At 34.3% G+C, this 17,645-nt stretch overlaps 1 protein-coding gene across 1 annotated transcript; it reads right to left on the bottom strand.

Annotated features, from left to right (window-relative positions):
* Positions 1 to 747: 747 nt before the first annotated feature.
* On the bottom strand, positions 748 to 3,608 carry LOC110899482 (bidirectional sugar transporter SWEET4). Its single transcript, XM_022146372.2, has 5 exons — positions 3,517 to 3,608; positions 3,278 to 3,314; positions 1,615 to 1,993; positions 1,402 to 1,521; positions 748 to 1,070 (listed from the first exon to the last, which is right to left on the bottom strand). Exons 1-5 carry the CDS (start codon positions 3,557 to 3,559, stop codon positions 912 to 914), a joined length of 738 nt encoding a protein of 245 aa, XP_022002064.1. The 5' UTR covers positions 3,560 to 3,608; the 3' UTR covers positions 748 to 911.
* Between the last annotated feature and the right edge of the window lie 14,037 nt (positions 3,609 to 17,645).

Here is a 17,645-nt window from a genome sequence, read left to right as displayed (position 1 = left end):
CAACTCAAAAAATGCTAGATACGAATCAGTGGCGGATTCAGAAATTTTTTCCAAGATGTTCACTTTTTTAAGTGTTTCAATATCATATGTCCTAACATAAAAAACACGGGTCAGTTCAATGGTTCGGGTAGGGTAAAGTTCATCATATAATAAAAATACGATACAATAATTAAAAAAACCATTGTCATGATAAATTTAAAAATATATAATATAACTAAGATGGTCTTTACGGATAAAACCGAGCTTAACATTATAGGATACAACATAAACTTTATACAAAATTTGTTAATCAATATTTCACCTCAGAGATGATAAGTAATTAAGTACCCTAATTCAATTTCAAGTTGCAAATCTTCATTCCATTTTGTTTAGTTGATTATAAATGTATATAAAGCTGTATAAGTTAGATGAAAAAGAAAGAGAGAATAAGTATTTTTAGTTGCATATCTAAAGCCTAATTCGTATTTTTAGTTAACAAAACAGACTAAGTTGACTCGCACTCGAGATGTCCAGTTTATTAAGCACACGCTGAACCAGTTTACCAATCTATAGAATTGGTTATAGGGTTCCCCTACAAAATACTAAAGGGTTCCTGAAGAAATTTTCATATAATTAACATTTAACACTATAAATTACGAGCCAAACGGGTTCCTGAGAACCCCCTAATTAGCTTTAAATCCGCCCATGGATACGATTTAATAAGTAGTAATGAGCATAGGAATTTCAAACTTGTAGCAACAAAACTCGTTTGAGACAAATGGAAAACATATGTTTCTAACCGAAGCTATCTTAAAGCTACAAGTCAACAATGTCGTTTTTAAGTTTCTTTTCATAACTTGAACCGGTAGTGCTACACTGCAATTGCTACATGTACATGCAAAATATTGCATCAAATTTTCTATGGATATTTATCATGGACCCTTTGCGGGTCCAACAGATTGGCCCATCTCATCTAAGCCCATCTCATTAGTTGCCTTCCTCTCAGCCAATTGTCGTTTTGTTGACTGGTAAAAGGTAGCATAGAGTATCAACTGGGCTGCCCCCAATAGTGATCCAAGCCCATTAGGTATCTGCCATAAACGTATAACAAATTTTTTGGCTTGAAAATTGAAATTAAAAAAAAAATCATTGCAGTTCATAAATAATTTAAAAAATAACATTACAAATTTTGATGATTTTTGATATGTGATAACAACTGAAAAAATACTAACAATTTTGGCAAAAGCTTTTTGTCTAGCACTTTTTCTAGTCACACTTGTATCGTAAGGTTGTACTGTATACAATAGTATAATATCATACTACACAATGAGTTATACAGTGCAACCCTACAATGCCACTAAGACGAACATGTAAGAGAAAATAACATATTTTAACTCGTTTTTGAGGTAGATAGCAACTTACAACAATGTAGGGATCAAAGCGAATGAGCGCGTAAACTGTCCAGCTTACGCCGTTGAGTAACGAAAATAACGACAAGAAAAATGGCATAAATTCCACGCTTTTGGTTGTTATCACAAGTTTCTACATCACAAACACATACCAAAATTCACATATTACCTAAAATCATACCAATCATTAGTTCAATTTCATAAACATATAGTAAGGTGGACATACCATAACAGATAAAGGAGCTGCATACATCATAATATTCCCAACAATGGCAATGGGACCAACAATATCGGACCGGACCTTGGTGGTGTGAGCGACGGTCAAGGCCAGGAGTGATAGAATGGTCAGGAACACTAGTTCCGCGAGCATTATGAGCTGTACCTTGATTCTCTGCTTGCGGTTGGAGTAGATTAGAAAGAGGAGCAAGTATATGGTCTCGATCAAGAAGCCTGCCGCGTTGACCGTGACCAGCAACAAGCTGTGAGGATGGACCATTGGAAGTCCATACAACACCCATATCCCACAGTTCACAAATGTGACTAAGTATGGCACAGGAGAGAATTGCTCAACCGCTCCTTTTTTCACTATTTGTATAAATGTTGGCCTGAAATATTTTCAACCATGAGCCTGACTTTTTGGACAATTTTGGGGGTGTAATATTTATTTTATAAGAACTTAGAGTTCTATTTCTAAAGGTTAGTTTTTTAAACCTGAGCTAGACTCGTTTATAATTTATTAGTTAAATATTTTCAACTAATCCAGGAACTTTAGAACAAACTTTGGAGTCGGCTCGTTTACAATTTAAGCCATGCTCGAGCTCACTATATTTAAAAGAGTTTGAGTTCGGCTCGTTTATTATCTATTAGTTAAATATATTCAACCAATCATGAGTTAGACTTTAGGTTGTAATAAGCCGTTCTTGAGCTTCTCGAGATAGGCTCGTTACAAAATGAGTCGACCTTAAACGAACTCGAGCCTAAAAATAAACTTGTTTAATAAATGAGCCTATTGTTTATATAACTTGTTTAAACAATAGGCTCATTTAATATAACTCTTATGTAATATACTTGTATTTGGGGTTATCTTGGGAACTCTAAATAACTATACAAACCAAGGAAAAACCAATTAAAATGAACTTTTGTTTTATACAACCCTCTTGTTATTGAAATACAACTTCAGAAAAAATGACTCGTTGAATAATTCATCTTTCCTTGAAAATCTCTCTTAATAAATCTTTTATATATATGCAAAATAAAACAAATTTACACGTGTAAATGGCAAACTCACACACATGTAAAAAAACTATTTATGAATACATGTAAATTTATATTCTAATATTGTGTTTTAATAATTATGACAAGTGTAAAAAAATTTAACTTGTATGATTTTTGACAAATTTCTTACGATTCTCACAAAATATACGTGTTCTCATTTTAACATTACCCTATGCTACCCTATACTAGTATAACAATTATAATTATATACAAAATTATGATCAAAATAATTGAATTATATATACACACACATACGATGTTATGTAAAACCTTTTTAATCATAAACATAAATATATTTAAAAATACTTTATAGAAAGTGTATAAGTTGATTAATAAGTGACAAATGAGTCACGTCCGAGCTTAGCTACTGCATTCGAGCTTTAGAAATAAAGCTCGAAATGAGCTCGGTCCGAGCTCTCATAAGCTAAATTAGCCTGAGCGATCGTAAGTTAAACGAGCTAAAGCTCTCGCAGTTTAAACAAGCCGATCTCACTACCACCACCTTTTAGAAGGGGGTAGAACTATAATATATACACGTAACACGTTTACATACATCATATACGTGTAGGTGTATACGTGTGTAGTTACGAAGGTAGTATGCAGGTAAAACTTACACAGGAGATAAAAACAAGACGAGAGCAGTCACATTTCCTGAATTTAACAACAACAATTTAAGTCAAATATATAAAATTAACATAAAAAATGCATATTAAAAACATTGATCAATAATAGATTTCTAACTATGCACAAACAAAATGCAATGGGTAAGTGACTTGATATTGAAATGTTAAGAACGGTCAAGAACATATAGTGGAATGGAATAGTGTGTGCGCGTGCACGCATGTTTACTCACCGATGATACCGAATGCTGTTTGAGCTAAATCTGCAGAAACCATGATGAAGAACAAATTAATTAGTAGAGAGAGAAGGTGGGAGTATGATATAGAGTTGCTGCAGGTATAAATAGAGAAAGCAGGAGTGATGATATGGTGTTCGTTTTGTGAATAGAAGAAACTTTCATTTAAATTTTTTTTACAAATAATTCGTGGGTTTTTTAGTATTTATATTTCTTATATAACTTTCAACATTATCTCAGAATTTTTTACCTGTGTTCGGCCCTTAAGATTAACCTTCATAAATCGAACTTATATGGGTTGGGGGTGGAGAATGGTGAAATCAAGGAGATAGCTAATGTGATTGGGTGCAATTCTGATGACATGCCGCTATCGTACTTGGGTATCATTGTGGGGGCCAATATGAATAGAATCAACAATTGGGCTCCAATTGTTGAAATTTTCGATAAAAGGTTATCGATTTGAAAAGCTAAAACTATGTCTATAGGGGGAAGACTTACTTTGATTAACTCAGTCCTAGAGGGCCTCCCTATATATTATTTTTCTTAATTTAAAGCTCCGATTGGTATGATTAAGAAGCTTGAAGCTAAGATGAGAAAATTTCTTTAGGTAGGCTCTAATGATAAGAACAAAATGAACTGGGTGGCATGGGACTGGGTCACTTGGCCCAAGAAAAAAGGAGGGTTGGGTATTAACAGACTCAAAGAAGTCAATGAGGCACTCCTCTATAAGTGGGGTTGGAGATACAAAGTCGAAAATCAAAATCTGTAGAGGAGAGTGGTGAAAGCGTGTCACAATAAAAACAATCAAAGAAGCTTTCTTCCTTTAAACGGTAATTACGCGGGATGCCGGACTAACATTGTTAAATTGATATCCAAAATGAAATTAAATGCCGGGTGATTTTGGGAAAAGTGGGGGTGGGGCCGATATCCATTTTTGGTTAGATACCAGGTTGGGTGATCTTTCTTTCATGGAAAGATGGCCACACCTTTTTGTTTTGGAATCATATAAATCTTGCAGGGTTTTAGAGAGAATTGGACCAGGACAAGGAATTAAAGGATACTCTTGGAACTGGGTTAGACTTCCTGTGTCGGAGACTGAGCTTAAGGAGTGGCAGGAATGCCAAGAAGTTATCAGCATGGTTAGATTGTCAAAAGATAGGGACTCTTGGATTTGGAAGGTTGACAGAAGGAAGGTTTTTCGGTGAATTCTATTAAGAAGACATTAATTTTTGATAGGGGAAGCAACCACCCCCCAAATTTAGAGTGGTGCAAATGTGTTCCAATCAAATGTAATATTATGGCTTGGCGAGGTAACTTGGACAGGCTTGCAAGCAGAGTCAATTTGAGAAGAAGGAATGTGGAGATATCTTCGGTTATGTGCCTTTTCTACAACGAGCATGAGGAAACGACGGGTCATCTGTTTACAGCATGTTCGGTGGCTATTCGGGTGTGGGTGACGATCAATGCCTGGTGTAACATTCCACCGATATACGCTTTCGAATTCAAAGATTTAATGGATACACAAAATTCTTTTCAGGGTGGGAAAAAGATGAAGAAGATTGTCAGGGGGTTGGTTATTATCTCATGTTGGTGTATTTGGAAAAGCATGAACGAATTGTTTTCAATCAAATCAAAAGAAGCCCTCAAGATATATTGATAGAGATTAAGTCGAGAGGTCTTGGGTGGTTAAAGAATAAATTTTCTTGTAAATATATTAATTGGAAAGAGTGGTGTAATTATCCTATGTATGTGTTTTAATTTGTTCATTTGCCCATTTAGGTCGGGGGTATTGTTTTTGTAGTGGCCTTTTGTCCGTTTGGGTCGGAGGTTTGTTTTAATAAAGTTTATTTTTCAAAAAAATAAATAAATAAAGGAATGTAGTAATGCTATATGTGGTATCTGCACCTTTAATCTTATGAGTTTTATTTTTATTTTTTTAATTTAATTTATAAATATCACTTAAACTTATCTTAATCCCTATTATATTATAATAAATGTTTTAAAAATATCATTAAATCTCTTCTCCTAATATTATATATATATATATCTTCATTATAATATATATTATAAACATATATATTTTTACTAGATTATAATAACGTGTATTACACAATATGAATAATAAAAACTATTTATTTGCAAAACACAACAAGACAAGTAGATGTATCTTATAATCATTTCACAAACTTGCAATGTTTTGCTCATAGGAATTAATACTCAACATGCTTTTAAAGTGCTTAATCATTATTTTTTTAGAAAGCTTTATAATTATTTTTACATCATGTAATTAAACATTGATAACATATTTTTATGAGTAATTTTTATAACTCATAAGTTTATTATCCTTTGTTTTGTAACACAATATTATAATATACAACTCTTAACTAACATCTAACTCAGTCTGCCGTCCCTTGACAAACTATTAATTTTTTTCTTATCTATAAGTACAAAGAGAAGAGAAAACAGGCAGTTGGCTGATACTTTCTTATTGGTTCAGTCAAATTACGATTTTTCCTGTTTAAGTTTACAATTTTGTTATTAGTTTGTTTTCTTCTCCTAGCCAAATTACGATTTTATCCTCAGCTCAAATTTATAGTTTTGTCATTGTTTTTGTTTTTTTTTCCTGTCAAATTACGATTTTTCCCCAGTATAAAATTCGTTTTAGTCTTTTTTTTTTTAAACAAAACAATGGCAGTGTTTTGTTTTAATTGGTTGGCTCGATATAATTTTTATTCATGCCAAGCGGTAGTTTTTCCGTAGTTTAAGTTTTTTTTAGCAAAAGTATGATAGTGTTATTGGTTTTATTTGGTTGATGCGATGTAATTTTTTTAGATCGTGTTATGAGTAGAGTACAAGTAACCGAAACACAAACGTACATTTTACGAGAGAGAAATATTCAGCTTAGTGCCCCGCAATGTGGGCATGCTGCTGTCACTCTCCTATTGGTCCAAGTGTATTACGATTTTACTACAATTCAAAATTACGAATTTCCCCTGTTCAAAGTTACGATTTTGCCCATGGTTAAAAATTAAAGTATTGCCATCACTTTAGTTTTTTGAAAATTACGCTTTTACCCTATCCCAAAGTTACAATTTTGCCCAAGTTAAAATTTACAGTATTGCCATCGTTTTAGTTTTTTAAAAGGTGTGTGGAGGAATAGTGCCAAGCTTCTGTATAGCACTCCCCTATTGGCTCGGGTATGGTACAATTTTACCCCAGTTCAAAATTACGAATTTGCCCCTAATCAAAATTACGATTTTACCCCTGGTTCAAAATTATAGCATTGTCATCGCTTTAGCTTTTGGCAAATTACGATTTTACCCCAGTCAAAAATTACAGATTTTCCGTCAGTTCAAAATTACAGAATTACCATCGTTTTAGTTTTTTTAGCAAAACTATAGAGGTGTTTTGTTTTAATTGGTTGACTCGCTTTAGTATTGCCATCGCTTTAGCTTTTAGCAAATTACGATTTTACCCTAGCCCAAAGTTACAATTTTGCCCCTAGTTAAAATTTACAGTATTGTCATCGTTTTAGTTTTTTTGAGGTGTGTTGGGGAATAGCGTCGTGCTGCTGCATGGCACTCCCCATTGGCCCGGGTATGTTACGATTTTACCCCAGTTCAAAATTACAAATTGGCCTATGTTCAAAATTACGAATTTTCCGATGGTTCAAAATTATAGTATTGCCATCGCTTTAGCTTTTGTCAAATTACGATTTTACCCTAGTCAAAAATTACAAATTTATCGTCAGTTCAAAATTAAATAATTACCATCGTTTTAGTTTTTTTAGCAAAACTACGGATGTGTTTTGTTTTAATTAGTTGACTCGATATGATTTTTTATTCGTGTCAAAGAGTTGTCTAACACTCGCTCATTAGTCCTAACAAATTACAGTTTTGCCTCAAGCTCAAATTTATGGTTTTCCATTCGTTTTAGTTATTTTTCTAGCAAAACTATGGTGGTGTTTTTTTTTTTAATTTGTTGAGAAATATTCGGCCTACCACCCCGTAACGGAGACGGGGTACCGACTAGTTATATATATAAAGTTCATGTTGGGTATGTTTGGCAAAAGTAGCTAGTAGCTGGAAGCTGGTAGCTGGTGGCTGGAAGCTAGTAGCTATAGCTGGTAGCTAGTAGCGGTAGCTTTTTAAATATATTTAGTGTTTGATAGAGTAGCTGGAGCTTTTAATAAAATGTATAAAATGACCAAAATTGACAAAACTAAAAATTTAGAAAGTTGGTGCATTAAAAAGTTCCTTATTTTTAGTGGTTAAAATAATCATTTTTTCCCTAAAAGCTTGTAACTCCTTCTAAACACTAACTTCAAGCTCCAAACCTAAAAGTTTAAAGCTCATTCAACCAAACAAGACTTTTTATTGAGTATGAGTTTTTTCTTAAAAGATTAAAGCTAGAAGCTGCTAAAAGCTCTTAAAAACTCTATGCCAAACATACCCGTTATGTTCAAGCGCATGGTATTAGTCTTCATTGTTTATTTATTATCATTATTTTTGCTTGATTACAATTCTTATTATCTAGCTATGCAATTTTGGCTTGATTGTAATTCTTATTATCTAGCTACTATGCTAGGGAACTTAAACCAAGATGATGGTGTAGACGATCTAACAGTTATGTTAGGAAAAGTCTTCTTTTTCTTTGTATAAAGTGCGACTCACAAATTTATCAATGAGTAAATTCTATATCACCGCCGAAAATCCATCAAAATATACATAATTGGGTTTAAATCCTCACTGCATGGTTGAGAGGAACTCACAATGTCATTAGGTCAAAGACCTCTTGACTGTAAAAAATGTATTCCTAATAAATATTATATTATTATTATATTTATAAACTTGACGTGTAACAAGATAAAAAAAAATGTCATTAACTTTTTTAATTAGGGATGAGCAAAATGGACCCGGTACCGAATTTACCGAACCGGGTACCTTTTCGGTACCGACTTTTGACATTTTCGGTACCGGTCCGGTACGGTACCGGTATTTACCGGTTTTTACTCTTAAATACCGGTACCGAACCGTACCGGGTATACTCGGTACCGGTACCGGTACCCACTTTTGAGGAATTTCGGTACCGGTACTTTCGGTTCCGGTACCGAGCTCATCCCTATTTTTAATGATAATGCTTACTTATCAATTTAATCTTAAATTACTCCTTGCTCGGGATTGAACTTATATCCTCTCATTAAGAGACAAGAGTAAGAGTCTCTGCCAAGTGGGCTAGCCCCACATTGGCAATTGAGAAGCTATGATCATACTTTATTGTATTAACTATTTGATTAAAACCAGTGGCAGATCTAGAAAATCTGCATAGGGATAACGTTTAAAAAAAAGGGCAACGAAATCGAAAAAACGTCAAATTTTTCCAAAATTATCTGTAACATTGGAGCGTCAAAAGACGAGGGTTACCCCTTGTAACACCATAGGTCCGCCCCTGATTAAAACACATTCTAACATTATTAATTATACAATGGATGTTTACTATAGTTATAGTTATAATCGTTAGAGCATTTACACCTTATCCTCTATATAATTTTCATCTTTAGATTTTAAAGAATAACTAGAATTACGACCCGCCGCAATGCAGCGGGAATTCTTTAGTTATAACTAAGTCGATTTAGGACGCGCAGGTTATGTTGAACCTGTCAAACGGGAAAAAATAGACAATGTAAAAACGTTCACCCACACACGTACGTTGCGTCGTGTTAACTCGCAAAATTTAGAATCAAATGTAAAAACGTTAAACCAAAGACGCACGTTGCGATGTGTTAAGTCACAAAATTTAGAACGAAGCATAAAGAGAAAATTTTGCAGAAAATGAAAACTATAAAGGACCAAAGTTGAAAGCAAAAAAAGTTGCGAGGATAGATTGCAAAAGATAAAAAGTTTTGTGTTAAAAGTAAAAAACAAATAGTTTTGGGTTAAAAGTAATTTATGAAATACTTTTGTGTTAAAAGTAAAAAACAAATAGTTTTGGGTTAAAAGTAATTTATGAAATACTTTTGTGTGAAAAGTAAAAAAAAAATCAAATTTTTTCATGTAAAACCCCCAAAGCGAATGTTACAACACATAAGTAAAAAAACGAAACTGGTTAAATCGCAAAAGATGAAACTTTTAAATTAGAAGTGAAAAATCAAATTAATCAAAGGGGTTAAATTGTATAAGATGGAAACTTCTGAATTAGAAGTGAAAAATCAAATTAATTAAAGGAGTTAAATTACCAAAGATTAAAACTTTAAACTCAAATTGTCAAAGATTAAAACTTTAGGGTTAAAAAGGAAACAAATATTATCAAAGATTAAAACTTTAAACTCAAATTGTCAAAGATTAAAACTTTAAACTCAAATTGTCAAAGATTAAAACTTTAGGGTTAAAAAGAAAACAAATATTAAAACTTTAAACTTAACTTGTCAAAGATTGAAAATGTAGGGTTAAAAAGAAAAAAATCCAATTTTTTTTTTTAGAAACTCCCAAAACCATTGTTACAACTATCATATGCATTAACTATTTGCTTTTAATAAGGTTTTAATTTACAGAAATCATTCTAAACACTATTCCATCCCATTTTTTCTATAATAAAAAAAACAATTTAGAGAAAACAAAAGCAAATCTCTATATATTCAAGCTCAAATCCAAGCATTTCTAACTTATTGTAAGTGTATTAGAAAGAGAACAAAAATAATAAAATAAATGTATGTGTGTAAAATTAAGATAAAGATGAAGAATGGGATGTATAATATTTAAAAAAAATTTGGTTAATAATATCATAACTAGGGTGGAGATATGATAGAAAGTTTATTTGGCTAAGACCGGAGGGAATGGGGCTCGTCCCTTGGCCCGTCCCCATGTCGCCGCCCCATCTTCCCACCCCCTTGCTCCGGCGCCGGGCCAGGCCCGTGAAAACCGGCCGCTCGGAGCCGATCTCGACGCCCCTCCTTCCCTCACACACTCATATACATACATACATACATACATACATACATACATACATACATACATACATACATACATACATACATACATACATACATACATACATACATACATACATACATACATACATACATACATACATACATACATACATACATACATACATACATACATACATACATACATACATACATACATACATACATACACATATATATATATAGGGGTTCATCCCCTACCCCTAGATCCATCCCCTCCAAGCTGAGCCTACGTGGCGGCCCATCCCCTTGGGGATGAGGCTCCCCATACCCACTAGTCTAAGAAGGCTAGGAAGTGATTTTGACCATCCATTTAGTTAACAAAGGGCTAAGATTAAATCAGAGAAATTGAAGGGAAGAAAAGAGGCGCGTGAGTTTGTTTAGGGGTATTCTAGTCAATCCAAGGCAATAGTTTCTCTCCTCCAATCCCCCCCCCCATTTTTAAACGTTAATAACTCTTTCATACGACATTATTTTTTTATAAAAATTTCACCAAAAAACGAGCGTTTTTTTGTCTTTAAAACGAGTATACTATTGCTATATTTTCGAGATTTTTTTTCTAAAACCCAGTTGCGTAAAACGCAATGGAAAAACACAGTTGCGTAAAACGCATTGGAAAAAGCCTAAAAAATGACATTTTTCTAAAACGCAATGCACCAAAAACACAAAGAAATGTCTTACTTGTAAAACGCAATGGCCAGAAAACATAAATAAATGTCTTATTTCTAAAACGCAATAGCCTAAAAACTCAAAAGAAAATGTACTTTCTAAAACGCAATGGACTAAAAACACATAAAATGTGTTTTACCTAAAACGCAATGCACCAAAAACACAAACAAATGTCTTATTGAAAACACTTAAAATGTCTGTTTTCTAAAACGCAATGGACTGAAAACACATAAAAAGTGTTTTACCTAAAACGCAATGCACCAAAAACACAAAGAAATGTCTTATTGTAAAACGCAATGGCCAGAAAACACTTAAAAATGTCTCATTCTAAAACGCAATTGCCTAAAAAACAAAAGAAAGTGTTCTCTGTAAAACGCAATGGACTGAAAACACCTAAAAATGTGTTTTTACCTAAAACACAATGACTAAAAACACTTCAAGAATGTGTTTTTCTAAAACGCAATGGCCAGAAAACACATAAAAATGTTTTAGTTCTAAAATGCAATTGCCTAAAAACACCAAAGAAAGTGTTCTCTTTAAAACGCATTGAACCAGGGCAATAGTTTTGTATGTGCTGTGAATTGTCTCTGCTGTGAATTGTCTGAACCAATGCAGTTTACGAATGCAGTTTTCCAGAGGCAATTTACAGAAAATTAAATTTTCTGATGCATTTTTATTAAAGCAATTGTCTGAACCAACCCTAGCTAGGGGCTCTGCCCTTTGGAGCCCGCCAGGGGCTGCCCCCGGACCCCCGCCAACATAGTAAAACGCAATGACTAAATGAAAAACCCAGATCGTAAAAATGAAATTAAAAAATTTCTTACATGGATCGAAGTGATTTCTTCAACAATTGACGAATTTTGAATGATTGAAACACGTATCAGCGCTCAAATCGAATGGATCGAGTGATTATCTTCAAAATCACCGGAAAACGAGATTTTGTATGAAATTAAACTGGGTTTTCTTAAAAAAAAGCTGAAGAACACGTTGATCGGGTGTTTGAATCATTGATTGGTGACGAAAATCGCACTATAATGTAGTGACTATTGAGATAGAAAGTGAAGAAATGGTTGAAGATGGTGGGTTTTGAAAATAACGGGTTTTGAAGTTACTGGGTTTTGAAAAGGAAGAAGAAATGATAAGATTGACTAAAATACCCTTTCTCTTTATTTTAAATTTTGCCACATGTCCTAATCCTATTGTTTCCTATCATTCCTAGCCAAAATAAACTTTTTATTTGATCCCCACCCATCATAACTATGCATAATGAGATCTTAATTTTGTGTGTTTAGGAAATGAAAGGATCAGAACAACCGGGGGTTTAGCTAAACTTTTAAATAGGCGGTTGCCCATCTTAACTTGTTAATTGATATGCGTATGTGGGAGACGAGAACAATTCCATCTTTATTAAGAACTCGTTATTGAAGGTAAGTTGCATCTAGTTTACATGCTATTTTTATACGTTGAACACTATTCTTTTGTTTTGAAGACTTGTTATAAGATTTTAAGAGTTGTACTTTTACTTTTGTAAGTTAATAATTCAGATTTAACAACCAATACATTTGTAATGCTAACTTATTTTTATAGAAAAATGAATGATTAATGGCATTGTGTAAGTTGAATTGGAAAGCAAAAGTATTTCCTCAATTGTAATGACATTGCACATTTTGATTCGAGCAGTTGTTAGTGGAGCACTCGAGCAAGTTACCAAATCAAATTTTGGGTGTTCCATTTTTTTTAATATATATTCCTTCTTAGTGGTATATGTCTATTTATATTATTAATGCAATTACTTTAACCACTTTTAACCATGTCCATTTGTTTTAATTAATGCAATTACTTTAACCTCTTTTAACCAATCTGTTTTTTTTTTCAATTACTAAGAAAAATTATGCATCCACCGCTACTTGGACACGAGATAAAGAGTTGTTAACGTCCACCGACTAAATCAGCATAAGATAAAGAGATGTTAACATCAATTAGTAACCATCAATCCACTTTTATGTATTATTATTGACAAATTGATTTAAATAGAAAGAATCCTACTACAAATATACCAGGTGAAGTAATTATACGGGTCAGTTATCGCATGATCACATCAGTCACTTTTGTGTCAAATGATGTCATCATTCGTGCGGTATGGCATGGAAAGTTGTCATACGAATTGTACAACTATATCAATAGTCACATTAGTCGTTTAGTCAATAAGACTAGGTGTAGTGGATTCACGCCCAAGTCCACATGACATCAATAGATTGGCTGGAAAACTAATTTCTCGCTCATATCCACATATACGAGACTTATATATTGACGTTGAAACTATAAAAAGAAATGGACTTTTTAAGGTTTTTCATGAGGTCTGTATTCAACTAAACATTATCCTAAAGGTCTTTGTAATTACTATTCTATAAAACACTAAGAAAACTAAGTTTATGGGTTGATGGAATAGTTACTTGTCAATTATTTAAACAAAAAAAAAATAGAAAGAAAGAATTACACACGCTCTTTGGCCCATTCAGTTTGAAATATGCGAAAACACCAAGAATTTGTATCATATAATTAGAAAGTTGTATGTGCACATCCTCACTAAAACAAACCTCATGTTACCTTTATGACAACTTTATACTATTTGACATAATTTATTATAACTACTGGAATTCTACCATGCATTGCGGCGGAAATTCAATCGGTATCTGTTTGATAACTACGGTACTGACATTCGAAATAGTAATCGAAAGAAAAAACCCAAAAACCAAGGCTATGATATGCCCAAATGATATCGACACGTATTTTATATTGATCGAAAACGATTTAGCTTAATACAGTAAAAAGATTTACATCAAACGTCTTGTGTGGGTGTTCCTTAGCAAAATGGGGTGATAGAATGAAAACATAAACATTTTTGAAAACCGTAAAAGCATCAATGTTTTTTTGAACGACAAACGACTTTATATCTATATATAAAGAGTCAGCAAGCTGCTGGAAAGCATTACACTCGGAAAAAAACAAAACAAACTACAAAAGACCGGGAACATCAAAATCAATCCAAATTTCCCACGCCAAGCTAGGAAGTTTGGAGCGATGTTTAATCCATAAGTATGAGTCTTCCTTAATTTAACCTACCATGTCAATGACTCATATGAAGTTCCCCTCAAAAACCTTTTGGTTTCTCGCATGCCAAATCCTCCAAAAAGGCGCCTTTACAATTGTGTTCACCAGTTTCTTCCACTTTTTTGATCTAGGAGTATTCTCCATAACATCGAGAAGCGCCCGAACTGAGGTAACATTACTCGGCATTGGGACTTTAATCCAAACAAAGATGTTCCATCAGACCGCTCTCGCCCAAATACATTTTACAAAATTATGGTCGGAGTCTTCGATACCATATCCCCACCGGTCACATAACGCATCCGGTAAAGGCACCTCTCTTTGTCTAAGCTCAACTTTAGCAGGAACTCTCCCCATACTTGCTCTCTAGGTGAGAAAATTGCTTTTTGAAGTAGCCCATGCATTTCATTGTAGTTGATAATGGCTCGATTCCGTCATTCCTTGGGCTATTATTTGTTGTCTAACCACTGGGTCTCGGCTCAGTGGCCACCGACACCCATTTAATGTCTCTTGAGGCCTCCCATTACGTGGAGGTCGTGTGTCACACCCCAACCGATGGCGGAATCATTGGGGCGCGGCACTGAGCGAAACAGATTGTCCAAAAGTTTCCATAGCAACTATAATTACCAATTATTTAAGTAACACGTCCCATACCATGTCATAAATGATAACATAATTATTACAGACAAAATCTAGTCAAATTGTTCTGTTCCGACAACTCAGATTTCATAATACAAACAATTGTTTATTGGTTTCTAGACCATTCCTAGCCTCGATTTCACAGCAAGCAAAGTATACAAGCATCCAAAGCACCTGTCACATACGTTAACGTAAAAGTCAATACACATAGTGTAAAGGTGAGCATACATGTTTAATAGATATAGTAGAGTTCGTAATCGTTACGCATAACCAGCACGTACACAGTGTAAAATGAGGCATGTTAGTTATCGACATGAATCTATCGATACCAATGACTGCGGGTTGACTGCCCAAGGTAGTTCTTAATGCATGATCACCACTGTGACCTGTCACGACCCTCGGCCCGGTTTGACCCGTTCCAAGAGCCGCGGGACAGAAATACTGCGGTACTTTATTTTATTGTGAGTTTAGCAGCGAAAATTTTATTTACAGGATCGTCTAAGTTAAAATTTTTCCCGATTATTTTATTTCACAATTCGGGATAAAACCCCGATAATTTACAATCACAAGGTTTTTACTGATAAAACATATTTCTTTATTTTTATATTGAGCCACTATCTTAAGCTTGAAATGCTTCCCTTGCATTTTTCCTGAATTACAGCAGATCACCTGAAACATGTTTGAAAAAGATTTTGTCAGCGGGGAAATACTGAGTGAATTATTCTAGTTACTGAAAATAACACATTTGTTATAATTTACAGTGGTAAGATCTTTTACAATGTTTCTGATATCAACCAACTACCCACAGTACTTTACCACTCGACCCATTAACCCACCTGTCCAATGGTGTCTGTGATTATGGTCATATCACCCAATGGCTGCCCCAATGGTGACGATTATCAAGTAATGTGCACAATACCCCACATACCGGCTGTAACTTGGTGATTACATAAACTTAATCACTGTAATTATAATTCTGAAAATAATTTGGAGTATTGTAAAACAGTTAACAACTCACAAACTGTGAGAAAAGAGTTTATAAAAGAAGAATAACTCACATTGCAGATTTAGTACTGACAGAATATGATTTTAGCCCTGTTAACCTAATTTCAACAATAATGCACACAAAACAGGGTTAGTGATCAATACAGCAGTTACGATAACTCACGAGATCAAATTCTCACAATGAACGATAAAGTGCAATACTTCAACTCATTTATCGAATTAATGACAAACGACAAAGTATAATACTTCAACTCATTTATCGAATTAACGACAAACGACAAAGTATAACCCAATGTGGGCGGCACTTAGACATTCTTTGGATATATTGATCCCGGAAAACGAATCGTAATAGCGATCGAGTAATTACCCTGTTCCGCGGCAGCACCTCGTGAACAGTGGGTGTTTAATTGTGGTATAATGGTTCTAATTCGACGTACATACAGTATTTGAGTGTGGTTTTAACTTCTCTGTGCTACTGCCAAGGTCGGCTATTTATAGTAAAAATTTGGATTCGCTTACGGACCGTATGACTAAACCCTTACGGTCCGTAAGGCAAGCTGGTAGGCTTACGGTCCGTAAGGACTAACCCTTACGGTCCGTAAGGGAGCGGCCTAGCTTGTAGACTAGCCTTCTCAGTGGTATAGGTCTGCTGAATCATTCACAATCAAAATTCCATAATTTACAACGCAAATTTGAAGATAAATATCATTTAGGGTTTAACCCCCCCTGAGTTTTAGGGGCCCTGATCCTGATTCCGATTATTCCGGAAATTTCAAGGTTAGTGCCAAATCACTTGGGTGTCTCAATTAGGGTTTCCCTATTGACTAATTATCATTCTAATTATTAAATTTTAATGGGAGTTGTTACATCCTCCCCACCTTAGGAAAAATCTCGTCCTCGAGATTCACTGGAATAGATGAGGATACTTGCGCTTCATTTCTGACTCCAGTTCCCAAGTATATTCCGGTCCTCTCTTGGAATTCCATTTGACTTTCACCAGTACAAGTCGCTTGTGTTTGAGAAATTTGACTTTCCGGTCTTCTATTTGTAAAGGTTTTTCTATGAATTTCAACTTTTCATTCACCTTTATATCTTGAAGAGGTACTACCAGAGATTCGTCTGATAAACATTTCTTGAGGTTGGATACATGAAATACATCATGTACTCCAGCTAGTTCTTCTGGTAGTTGTAAACGATAAGCGACTGGTCCGATTCATTGAATCACTGGAAATGGTCCAACATATCTGGGACTCAGTTTTCCTTTCTTACCGAATCTTACAACTCCTTTCCAAGGAGATACTTTTAGCAGTACTTTGTCTCCTATTTGGAATTCAAGTGGTTTGCGACGATTGTCTGCATAGCTTTTCTGGCGATCTCTTGCTGTTTTCAATCTTTCCTTGATTTGAGTTATTTTGTCTGTGGTTTCTTGCACAATTTCCGGACCTGATAATTGACTTTCTCCTATTTCCGCCCAACATACGGGTGTTCTGCACTTGCGTCCATACAGTGCTTCGAATGGAGCGGCTTCAATACTTGAGTGAAAACTATTGTTATAGGAGAATTCAATTAATGGTAAATGGTTATCCCAATTACCTCCAAAGTCAATTACACATGCTCGGAGCATGTCTTCTAGAGTTTGGATCGTTCTTTCACTTTGTCCATCGGTTTGTGGATGATAGGCCGTACTTAAATTGAGTCGGGTTCCTATTGATTCTTGGAA

Source organism: Helianthus annuus, chromosome 13 (assembly GCF_002127325.2).
Source record: "Helianthus annuus cultivar XRQ/B chromosome 13, HanXRQr2.0-SUNRISE, whole genome shotgun sequence".
In the NCBI taxonomy this organism is placed as follows: Eukaryota; Viridiplantae; Streptophyta; class Magnoliopsida; order Asterales; family Asteraceae; genus Helianthus; species Helianthus annuus.
Note: the sequence above shows the minus strand (reverse complement) of the source record. Positions and strands in the feature narration are given on the sequence as shown.